The following is a 12,840-nucleotide window of genomic DNA, read 5'->3' on the forward strand; positions in this document are numbered from 1 at the left end:
CCATTTCAAAGGTAGCCGTCAATCTGCATCTCTGTCAATCTCTGAAGGAAGAGCCATCTCGCCCACTGAGCTCTGCTCTACCAGCCATTTTTTGTAATTCATCAGTGTGGTACTCTGGAGGTAAGAACAAGGTCTTTCAACCTCATTATACTGGCATTCACTGACATCTTTAAAACATGCATTCTCTATCTGTCTGTTTCTCCTCATCGTGGTGGACACTAGTCTTGAATGTCATTTCAAAGACAAACTATCCTCGTGTCATCATACACGTGTATTAATTGAAGTTATCAGTGACATCTTGAAATTGGTCTAATTAACTAATTAGCTTTGGCCCTTCTGATAGGTTAAGGAATTAGGGTTCACTCTGAATTAAATTAGGAGAAAAACTGCTGGATTCTGTTGCAGGAATTCCTAGTAGACATTTAAGACATCACAGAATCGCCCCTATAGACGCTTACTATTTTACTCGTTGTCAACTCAGATTGTCTTTCCTTATTCTTACACAAAATCATGAATTTATTGTTGGACTAACGGGCATTGCGCTGCAAACTCCACAAGGTTATGAAAACAAACTTGAGGTCTATAGAAGGTTTCAAAAATATTGGGCCTGATGTCAATCGTTAGGGCCAGAAAATGTATGGCCTATTTTTATCTTTGTTCTTCCTTAAACAATTAATGGATATTTCTTTATCATGGCAGGCCACCAAGCCCTTCATTAAAGAGTAAAAATGTCACTAAATCACAAGAAGTTGTATTACCATTTCAAAGTTAGCCGTCAATCTGCATCTCTGTCAATCTCTGAAGGAAGGGCCATGTCGCCCACTGCAACGCTGCTCTACCAGCCATTTTTAGTAATTCATCAGTGTGATACTCTGGAGGTAAGAACAAGGTCTTTCAACCTCATTATACAGGCCTTTCATCACACATTCACTGACATCTTTAAAACATGCATTCTCTCTCTGTCTCTCCCGGCCGCCCTATGATAGAGGCACACTGCTACTTTTCATTAATTTCAACAAACACAGCCATTTTACCTTTCCCAGGCCAGCCCCATGTAGTTATATGAACCATTAATCAGAGATTATGCCGCCAAATCGAGCAACGTCGCTGTCTTTAGTCTTTATGAACTTCTCCCTGTGACAGAAGCGCACGCACACACACACACACACACACACACACACACACACACACACACACACACACACACACACACACACACACGTACCTGTTCAGTATTAATGATGCTCTTTAACAGGGCCCTGCGTTACATTACTGATTCCCATCAGCTCTACTGTAAGTCACCTCTGACTGCTCCAGGTGCTACAGGAAGAGCCTTATCAGGGACGATTAGAGCCCAGAGCAACTTCTCCCAATACCGCGTTTTATCTTTCATATGTATATTTCATGTGCATGTTCTCTCTCAAACCTCCTCCTTACCCCCGGCCCTGTCAGTCTCTTTAAGACCTTGGCTTGTGTGACAGTCTTACAGTATGTAGGGATGCAGGGACCCTTTACCTTACAGTAAAACCTGTGTCGGCAGGAGAAACCGGCCTGGAGTGGATGTGCACAAAAGAATGGAGACGGACCCTTATCCTTCCAGTAAAACTAAAACCGTCCCCCCCTTCCCTTCTTTAAAGTCATTGAAGAAAAGTGGACAGTACCTCTGGTGACAGCTGAAGGTGAGAGTTTCTTCGGGAGGTCAGTGAAGCCGTTTCCATCCAGACCAGAGCCTTTCTTCTCTGTGGTCGTCGGGGCAGAGGTCTCCATTCCGGACATCAGAAGCTCTGAAGGAAACGACATGGGGTGGCATCGTCATTATCATTTCATTATGTGACATGTATACAGTAGGCCAATGATATGTAGGCCAGTAGGCCACATTATACAGTAGGCCAGTAGGCCACATTATACAGTAGGCCGCATCCTCTGAAGAGATCCAATGTGTTTTCTCAACACGTTTGAAGATATAAGGGTGTGTTATTCTTAGCAAGCGAGGCTGAACAATCAGTTCAAATAGCGCTGATAAAAAGATCCACAGTTAAATGAACTTGGATGCCAGCCCAGGCTAGGTTACGCTAAACCACCTTTGGAGACAGCAAACCGTAGCACGGATCACTGGGGTCCTGGAAGAAAGCAGCAACTCAAATTAGATTTCTTTCAGGACAAAACCACTACATGTTTGCACTGCAACCAAAGATAAGCGGCTAGGTTCAACAAAGATAAACAAGCGACGCGCTGCCTGCCAAGTCATTCTTCGTTTAGGTGGCTGTTTGAGCGTGTTGATGGCTGTTTGAGACTGCAGGCTGGGCTCAGTTCAGTTGATATTATAGTTTGCTACACGTGCTTTACACAATATAGGGGAGGTTTTTCCTTGAACCTGTTGTGAAGCCCGGGCTTAGTGTATCTATCTAGCTACCCTATATTGTGTAAAGCAGGTGTAGCAAACTAATATCAACTGACCTGAGCACAGTCATCAACGTCCTCAAACAGCCATCTAAACCATTTTTCCTTGAAGGTGTTGTAAAGTCAGGGCTTAGTGTATCTAGATCATAATGGGTGTCTTACTAATAAGACTAGCCTCCAGCCCAGACTACGTGCAAGTGGGGTATGTGGAGATGGGGGAGGAGGAGCGGTAAAACTGTCCCTCCTCCTCTGAAGAGCTGCGACACATGGTCATATCTTCCCCCGGCGGAGACTGGCCGGACGGACGGGAGACAGGAGACAGAAGAGCCAGAGCTATGGGACACTACAGGTGTCAGACACCACACTGACCGATGGAAACCAAGGTAAACAAATGACCAGGGGCACGCTTGATCTCTCCTGTTGGTCACCAGGGCTCACTCCACTCTTGTCTGCTCTTGTCTGCTCTCCTCTCTCTTGTTCCATGACACTGATGAGGAGGGCATGTCAATAAGATCCACGGATAGTTAAAAGACTTTCAACACTCCGTGAGACTAATCCCAACCTCACCTAAATGTGTGAATGGCACATATTATTACTAGGGTGTAATGAAGGACCAGAAGGGGGATTGAGCAGCTAAAATCTCTAGCCTGACTGATGTTAACTAATGAAAACCTAAATACACCAAAGAACTGGCTGACTGGGACATGAATGAATGCCACGACACTACTGTCTCATGTGCCACATTTACCACCTTCCCCACAAAGCAGTGTCGGTGGAGAAAAAGGGCCCCTGGCCCCCCCACACCTGCTAGGCTGTCTCAAAGAGACACCACAACAGTAAAGACAGTAGACAAAGCTGTCCATCAGGCTTTTACATCCTGCCAACCCTCCCAGCTTGTTCAAGGGGCAGTAAACTGTGTTTTAACAATGTGGACCTACAAATTCACTCTCTGTTCGGCGTGTTTAACTGTTTCACTCTGTTAACTGCTTGTGACTCAGTCTGTGAAAACTAAATGGGTTCTCAAGAATGGAACAAGAAATTCAGTTCATGTCAAGTGTGTGTGTGTGTGTGTGTGTGTGTGTGTGTGTGTGTGTGTGTGTGTGTGTGTGTGTGCGTGCGCGCGTGAGATGGTGTTCCTGAGTGTGTTATTTTGTGTGTGCCTTTGTGTCAAGATATGAATGTCTTATCTCTGAGAGTCATAGCTAAATATATTGATGGTAGAAACAATAAACCATACCTTTATTAAAGTTGAAAAGCAAAATAAATAAACAATTATATTATTTTAGTAGCTAGGAGATGGTTAATTACCATGATAATAAACCCAGCAGTAGATTTAGATACGCAGCTGTGAGGAATAATGAACTTCTACCTCCTATTGTTAACCGCCATTACCTTTAAAGACGACACCCAATGTTCCATTTAACCGTGAAAACGAACAATGCAAAGCTTAACAGAAAAAGGTTATTTATGACAGAAGAACAACTCCTCCTCAAACTACTTTTCTCATTCAGCCTCTGTCTGTGTGTTGAAACCAATGCCTGTTTGTTTTAGAACCTCGGTCTTTAACTGATGCTCCCTCCGATACGGTTCAGCTCTCCTTTCCTTTCAGGAGCTCTGAGAGGAGAAGAAGCTCAAGCCTCTTCCCAGCTTTTTTTTGTTTTGTTTTAGGTATTGCAATTTTGTACAGGGTCTACCCCATGTGTCTCTAAACCACACCCTACTGGAGCTACAAAGGTAAAGATTTAATGCGCTGTGTTCTGTTCCCACTCTTCAACTATTATATATTTAACATGGCCTCGGTACTTATGAGTCATTGTAGTTTCAGGCCATTAAAGCGTAATAATCAGGAAACTGTCTGAATAAGATAGGAATGGAAAGATGTTTCTCATCCCTATGAGACTGAGAAGTGATTGAGTACAGTTATCCAGTTAACCCACTGTCCAGTCCACTTCCTGTGTGCAAACTCAAGTAGAGAAAACACAGCTTAAAACATGCAAGGCCAGCTTTAACCACTCATAGCTAAACCAATGGAGACTTTCCTCTTGTTGATCTAATCCTCTTTTCACGAACAACCTCTTAATTCCAAGGGCAGAAATGAACTAAACATTATCCATGATCGTTAGACCGTTAGACATAGTTGCATGAAAAAGAATCTTGGACAAAAAGTATAGTATCATAAGGTTAATTATGAGCAACGAAAATATCTGTGTGTAGTTCTGAGTTACTCTGACATACATGTATTATTCTTGTAAGAAATTTCCTAGGATTCAAAACGGCCTGCCGTGAGAGAGAAGGGTATTCCCAGTGTCTGGAAAAAATGTATGTCTCTGCATTCCAGGTGCTGGTCTCCTGCTTTACCGGGAGCAAAATGCAGTTTGGCAAGTCACAGAGTATTACTTACAGCTTCCCACAAACCATCACCACGCTTAGTTATTACACCGCGAGCTGTCGGCCAAACAAATGACTGTGACTGAACACTGAAAGGTCACAGTAGTGCAGTAAAATCACAGAGCAGAGTCAGGCCCACTACCGAGCCTCTCTCTGAAGGGACTGAAGCCCGGGCGTCGGGCACTTTCTGGAATTTATGGTTACGTGTCCCCCCCCTTCTGAAAAATTGTAGTCACGTAAAAGCAGCCCACATACTGCTTATGACTATAAGCACAAGTAGGGAGATCACTTGTGGTGTGGCGTTTGAATACGAAGAATCTTTACTATTCGGAGTACTGTTATGTATGCAGAAAATGTCAAAGTTCAACAAGGTTGTTGTGCCGAACAATTTGAATAGGTGAATCATTTCCCTCTCAAAAGGCCCACCAAGGGTCTCCTGAGAACACACTCTGAGGAGTGTATTAGTCACTGGACGAGTCTCTAGCCTAGAAACGTTTCATCACAACAAGGGCTATCGTTGACACAAGAGCAGTGTATTCATGGAGGCCAAGGGAAGCCTGGCCTCCATGAATTTAGTCTCGGCCTATATTTCACGGCGGCAAGGCATATGAACTAACAGTTTATAGAGCAAACAACACAATTATCCTGGCTTGGCGTCCACAGTGATTTTACCCACGCACCACTACCGCATAAGAGCAGACTCGCAGAATCACGCTATTCACTATCACCCGATCCATATCATTATTATTTCACTTCAATTAGTGAAGTGAGACTGAGGGGCCTCTCTCTCTCTCTCTCTCTCTCTCTCTCTCTCTCTCTCTCTCTCTCTCTCTCTCTCTCTCTCTCTCTCTCTCTCTCTCTCTCTCTCTCTCTCTCTCTCTCTCTCTCTCTCTCTCTCTCTCTCTCTCTCTCTCTCTCTCTCTCTCTCTCTCTCTCTCTCTCTCTCTCTCTCTCTCTCTCGGTTGGCTTGTTGTGGACAGACGAAGCAGGGAGGAAAAGAGGAGCCCCGTGGATAAGAACCCATCCCCTGCCTGTAAGTGCAGTATCCTGTGGGTGATCTCTTCAGGTCCTGGCAATGCCATACAGATATTGGGCTTATAGCTCCAACTCCACTTCAGGGGAGAAATCACCTACTAGAGGATTTAGCCGGTCACCCTGACAAAAAATGACTGCTCCTCTCTCGTCTGCCAGAGATATAGGCCTCTTCAGGCAAAGAGGAGGAGGCTCTCGTCTCTAAACACAGATTCACAGTAGCAAACAGGGCTCGCTCCGCTAAGTGCATTGCCCAGAGCAACGAGGGTTACACCCTGGCCCTTCATATCCCTGATCAACAGTGAAATGGCTTGTGGGCATTTATTAACCGCTATGCCTTTTCATCCGGATGCCAAATGGTGTGTTAAACTGTGTTACACACCTCATGTTTTAGTCACAGTTTGGACTCCTTCCGTCATCTCTGCTGTTGGCAGCTGAGGCTCTAAAAGGGTGAGTGTTTATCCCCAAAACGCCACCCTGATCAGCAACGCCCTGATCTCCCCATTTAGCACAACATTAACCTCTTAACCAACCAGTAAGCTCCTGCTCAGAGGAAGCTGTCGCCATGACAGGGAAGCACCACAGCCAGGGGAATCTCTTCAAACACCCTTAAGCCATGGCTGTAACCACTCTCCAGTCCACCAGCCACAGCTGCCAAACAGCGGAATAACAGAGTGAAACCCACACAGCTCACCTTAAAGCCATGCGGTACTAATGGCTACTGACACAGTGTAAGGCCCAGTGACCCCAGCGAGGCTCTGTTGCTCAACGTGAAGGCATGAGGGCCCACAGGATGAAGAGTACTACTGCCTCTGTCAGCCCTTGGCTGCGTCCCAAGTGGGACCCTACTCCCTATATAGTGCACTACCCTATGGGCCCTGGTCAAAAGTAGTGCACTAAATAGGGAATAGGTCGCCCTTTAGGATGCAGTCCTTGCCTTCAACAGGGAGGAGCGAGGCCTCAGAGGGCCCACGGAGAGCCCCAACCAGGTCCTGACCCTGCGCCTGAATGTAGGAGCTGGGAGCTGAGTGTGCTGCCTTGTGGGGGGAAGAAGGCAAAGGGGATTGATTGCTAAGGGATAACACATGGGCTGGGTGTATACCACATGTAAGACAAGCCCTGTCCTGGGTTCTTTAGACTGTCAGTAAGGAGTCTGTGGCTTGGCAGCATTTTAACCCTGATCTAATACAGAACCCCTACAGGCAGGATTTGGGTTGCCTGCTTTGAAGCTATTCAGCGCTGACAAATAAGTTATCACATCTCAAGTTTCTTCCCTTGCCATGGCCAAATCATGAAGGCATTTCTTTATGCGAAATCAAAACGACCCCTTACCCTCTGACACCAATCAAAGTCCACTGATTCTCTGACACCAATCAAAGTCCACTGATTCTCTGACACCAATCAAAGTCCACTGATTCTCTGGCACCAATCAAAGTCCACTGATTCTCTGGCACCAATCAAAGTCCACTGATTCTCTGGCACCAATCAAAGTCCACTGATTCTCTGGCACCAATCAAAGTCCACTGATTCTCTGGCACCAATCAAAGTCCACTGATTCTCTGACACCCGTCACTGGTTTTGGGCTGCATTTGAAATGGTTGGTGTTGTTGATTCTGTTTACTTCTTTTCACTGCACGAGGACATTTCTATTACTGATATCACACACACACACACACACACACACTGTTGCTGTCAAAAAGAGTCAGAAGAGATCGTCAGGGCTATAGCGTCCCTTCAGGAATTAATTAACTAGTGAATCAAAGCAGAGCCATACTACATTAAATACAGTACTGAGGACGAGGAGCAGAGAAGGAGAGAGGCCCATGTCCCCTGTGGCCCTCTGGTCCGGACCTTTGATTTCTCATGTCTCTTGGTGTGTGTGTGTGTGTGTGTGTGTGTGTGTGTGTGTGTGTGTGTGTGTGTGTGCTTACGAGCGTGCGTGCGTGTGTGATGTATCTTGGTCTGTGTGTAATGTCTTGTCATGTGTGTGTAATCTGTGATGCCATTGCATGAAATGGAGCTCTGTTTTCATCATGTATAATTGCATTTGCGTTAAAATAGATTTTTCTGCATATGATGCAGTATCTTAGTATGAGGGGCACAACTGGTTGGGATTGATGAATAACAATTACAATCTAGATTATGCAAAAACAAAGATGAGAGAGAGAAAGAGAGAATAATAGAGGCAGTCTAGCTGTGAGACCAAACTGATTCTGGAGTTGAGCTCTGTGTTGTTGACGTCTGACCCTGCTCCTGTGGAGTGCTGGGAGAGAAAACACAACTCACTGTTTGTTTGATCTAAAGAAATTAAATAAATATGACCTGTAGATATCCTCAAACACAGTGGTTGAGCTGAGCCCCTTAAAGCTGCAATTTTAATATATTGTTAAGATGGTCTTATAATGCAAGATACATCCCAGCTAGCACATTTGATTCCTTGGAAGTTGTGGGAACGTACATTTTAGGTTTCCCATTGATTCTGGGAATGAAGCCATACGTTTGGTAAAAGGGAAAGTATTTCAAACGTTCTGAGAACGGAAGTAAAAATTTGGCCTGTTCTGGGAAAGTTCATTTTTAGGTTGCAGGGAGGTTCTTAGAACGTTTTACTGTGGTTCCCTGAAAGTTTTCCTCTGAGGTTTTATTAAAGTTCAGAGAACTAATATTATAGTTTTATTTGAATAATGATTTAATGTTCTTAGAACATGTTTCAATAAGACCTAAAAATACTGCTAGCTTGAGTTAACAGTTTTGAAATTAATTTGCTGAGGCATTCATTCATTTGCTTAGGCAATAATGCTAACACATTTATTTTTTATTGTGGGAGATTTCAGGGGGATTCAAACCTATAATCTTCAGCTTGCATGCCATGTGTTTGTTTTTTACTCATACAGAGCTGGTCATTTTTGTCTGTTCAAACAGACCTCATTTCAAAGGAAACAAAGCACTTATTAGGACCAGGTGTGGCCAATTAGTGGGCGTGGCCAACACCCCTGAACACAATTAACAAAATAGAGCATAGAGAGCGATTTGTTTACGCTGAGAACGGAAAGTACATGTTTTTAAACAACATTCTTACAACGTTCTTTGAATGATACTGTTTTCTTGTGGTTAAATAGAACCATGACGAAACCTATAGAAAACGTTATGCTGAATTACTCAAATTGTCGCAGAGGAACGCTCTCGGAACAATTTGAGAACATTGCTTAAATAGAACCACGAGGAAACGTGTAAGAAAGGTTATGCTGAAGTCCTGAAATTCACACCTAAGAAACATGAATGTTATGCGCTAGCTGGGTACCCTGCACCATTCCCAGAACATTGTGGGAAGGTTGTACGCAAAATAACCATAGGACAACCACACTCTCACCAAGCTCTAACAAACATATGGTTCTCAGAATATTATGTGCTGGCTGGGATATTGGCCTCATTTTTTGTTAACATTTTTCCAAATTAAACAAAACGTATATTAGACAAGGTAGTGTAACGAGCAGATAAATAGTTGATGGAGGCGAAGTTAAACAATGGAATTAACAACGTTTGATTAATATTCCAATTCCCTCCAAAGATAGCATTTGGTTTGACCTGAGCCAGATGTGATGTGGTGTTCAGAGGAATAGTGCAACAATGTTCACGTCTTTGTCTGAGCCAAAGCTGTAGAAACAGCCAAGCTGGATAACTGTAGAATACCGTTTACATGAAGGTGAAAATGCATGGTATTAACAGTGACAGTTTCAAACTTTACGGTCATAGTTGTTCCTCTGAAAAACGTCTAGCTAAGCAACCTGACAAAATTGACTCACTTCACATGATGTAATCCATAAGGACTATTCCATAAGAAATATGTGAGGTGGTTCTAGTGTTGTCCCCTTAGGACAGAGACAGTTAATGCTGCCTTTGTCGATAGAGCCATAGCACGCGTGCACACAGACGCACGCACAGCCTCCAGGGCAGACTGCTGTGGTCAGGGGCCTCTCTGAACAAACCAAAATATTAGTTTTCTGGAGGGTATGGCAGCAATTACTGCTCTTTTCTGTGTGGGAAAGAGAGAGAGAGAAAGAGAGAAAGAGAGAGAGAGAAAGAGAGAGAGAGAGAGAGAGAGAGAGAGAGAAAGAGAGAAAGAGAGAGAAAGAGAGAGAGAGAGAAAGAGAGAAAGAGAAAAATAGAGAGAGAGAGAAAGAGAGAGAGAGAGAAAGAGAGAAAGAGAAAGAGAGAGAGAGCGATAGAGAGAGAGAAAGAGAGAAAGAGAGAGAGAGAGAGAGAAAGAGAGAGAGAGAGAAAGAGAGAGAGAGAGAAAGAGAGAAAGAGAAAGAGAGAGAGAGAGAGAGAGAGAGAGAGAGAGAGAGAAAGAGAGAGAAAGAGAGATAGAAAGAGAGATAGAAAGAGAGAGAGAGAAAGAGAGAAAGAAAGAGAGAGAGAGAGAATAAGTATTCCATTGTTAGTCTACACCTGTTGTTTACGAAGCATGTGACAAATATAATTTGATTTGATTTGAGAGAGGGAAGGAAGGGGTTAGTCATGTGACGTGATTAAGTGTAGTTTGATTGTAAATGGACACTTCTTAACAGTTGGACATCAGATAACGTTTAAAATGTGAATACAATTAAAGATAACCGTGTGTATACTGTAGGTATCTCATACTAATTTCTCATATTTTCAAACAGGCAGAAATAAGAATAAGATAGCATCCAATAGAAAGTGTATTTCACTACATGGTAATGCCAAAGGTTTAAGCCTTAACCAACCTGTTATTTCTAGTGTTTAGCCAGTGGCATTTCCTTTCCCCTGCCTGAACGACTTCCTAGGCCAGATAGCTTAATTGGTGCTGTGTTCTTGTTTATGGGGGATAAGATACTTTTCAATCCTCTCAGTGGGGAGTTTGACTCACTTTTCATCCAGACATCTCCCCTGCTCCTCTCTCTCTCCTGAATACCAGACTCAATTTCTATTCCACTTTTTCAAACACTTAAGAAACCAGGAAGTCCCTCTCTTTTTGTCTGTGTTCTCTGGAGAAGAGAAAAGCTAGCAGAATCAATAAAGGCATTCGTGGAGTAGGCCAGCGGTGTGAAAACGGCTGCAGAATGGCTCTGCTTGGTGAGTGTCCATGTCCCAAATGACACCTTATTCCCTATATAGTGCACTGCTTTTGACCAGGGCTGGATAGGATGCCATTTGAGAGGCTGAGATGAAAGTGGGGGTAGGTTGATGACCGCAGCACCAAGCCTCAGTCCCCTTTGAATAATGTGAAAGGCCCATCATTTCTTGAAATCTTTTCAACTCTTCGCAGCCTGACTGCTGGAACTCTTCATTCTGCACAATAGAAAATGCACTAAAACTTTTTTTCTAATGCAAATGAACTAAACCAACCAACGGGCCATTCACATAAAAACACACAGACGTCCCAGGCCAGAACCAACTCTGTTTGGAAACAGAGAGTGGTAACATAGTAGAGGAAGGTATTGATTTATTTAGAATATTTTTTGATATTTCTTATCTTCGTACATTTTGATTATAATGCTTATCTCTACTAACAACCACCCCAGCTTATTTTCTCTCAAATAAAGATGACTATTAGCAAATGCTTCTTCAAATGTTGTTTCATGTTTTGATTGTAATTTATTCACACATTAATAACACACCAGGGAAACATTAACAATGCATATTAATTGCAGCCATTGAAATGCACAGCAATGTACATTTTCCTGCATTGGGTGTGACTGCTAATGACTCTCAGTAGCAAACACACTAACTTTTTTGCGAGTTGGATACCTTTCAGATTGAGGGGATTTAGGAAGGGTCTCTTTCATTCAAGCAGCCTAAACTCACGAAAGCTCAAGTTAAACCTAGAATCCTTAAATGAAACAATAACAAAGCGAACATCCAGCCTCTGTTTTTGGTACAAAGCTGAGGGATGGGCCTGGAGAAATGTAACCACTCTCGAATTCATATGCATAGCTATGGATGCAAGGACTGGCCATCCATGGTATCAAAATGATAGTTTTAACCATGTTTTGAGGTTTTACAGCGTTTGTTACATTTACATTTACAAATATTGGACTAAAACAAGCTTATATTTGGGGTTATGATGGGGTACGACAGTTGAACTAAACTCACAAGGCATCTATCTATACGTTATATTCTTCAAGAATCAATGGGTATATAATACATTTTTTTATGTAAAAATAAATAAATATATATATATATATATTTTTTTTTAAACGCTATTTTAAAAGGTTACGTTTAAATACTATTTTAGGCAATTCAAAGTAACAATTTCTGATGTGCACTAAAATGATTTACTAGCCTATTCATAATGAGAATAATCTTCTAATAATGAATAAGAACGATGATTTCCAGAGTTCATCATCACATGCATGTCCAGTCCACCTACCTCAGTGGTGATGCCTGTGGTCGGTATGGTCCGAGTCTGACCCGGTGCGTCTCCCTCCGTTCTGTTTGTCCACTAGTTCTGTACAAGTTTCAGCAACGCTATCGAAGATTACCGTTAGGTCTAACTTTCTCCGACAAAAAGCAAGAAGTAACAAACTCCTTCCAATGCAAGGATGACATCCATAAACTATATTCTAGTAGCCTAAACACGATCAAGACTAACTACATTCCTCTTCCCAACTTCTCATAAAGTTCACCGTAGAGTTTATGTGCGTCGTCTCAACTTTTACAATCCATCACCGAGAATAACGAAACAAGTTCTTGAAATCGATCCTCCCTTACTAACGAAACATTGCAGGATATCGAACTTTGTAGCCTAAAGAGGTCTGAAAGGTTTGAGGGTGGTTCGTTCTTCGTCAGAAATGTGCTTTTGAGACGCCCGGCTGATATGTTTTCAATCTGGTCCCCCTCATTCTCTCTCTCCTCTCTCTCTTCTCGCACTCCTCTCTAGCTCTCCGGTGAGTATTTCCATTTGCTGTACCAGATGGGCCGGTCTAGCCAAACCAACTAAGGCTCAAGGTTTAGGGAAAAGTTGTGTAAAGTTTCACCATTGTTTATTATTAGGTGATTGAC

General features: G+C 42.9%; 1 protein-coding gene across 1 annotated transcript in view; it reads right to left on the reverse strand.

Moving 5' to 3' along the window:
- The window catches only part of LOC139414157 (zinc finger protein GLI2-like), a 71,485-nt gene extending 59,088 nt beyond the window's left edge, over positions 1–12,397 (reverse strand). The window contains exons 1-2 of the mRNA XM_071162039.1: positions 12,209–12,397; positions 1,662–1,784 (exon numbers count right to left, since the gene is read on the reverse strand). Of these exons, the coding sequence (XP_071018140.1) occupies positions 1,662–1,776 (115 nt within the window). The 5' untranslated portion in view covers positions 1,777–1,784; positions 12,209–12,397. The remainder of the gene's footprint in view (positions 1–1,661; positions 1,785–12,208) is intronic.
- Between the last annotated feature and the right edge of the window lie 443 nt (positions 12,398–12,840).

The sequence above is a fragment of the Oncorhynchus clarkii genome, chromosome 7 (assembly GCF_045791955.1).
Source record: "Oncorhynchus clarkii lewisi isolate Uvic-CL-2024 chromosome 7, UVic_Ocla_1.0, whole genome shotgun sequence".
Lineage (NCBI taxonomy): Eukaryota > Metazoa > Chordata > Actinopteri > Salmoniformes > Salmonidae > Oncorhynchus > Oncorhynchus clarkii.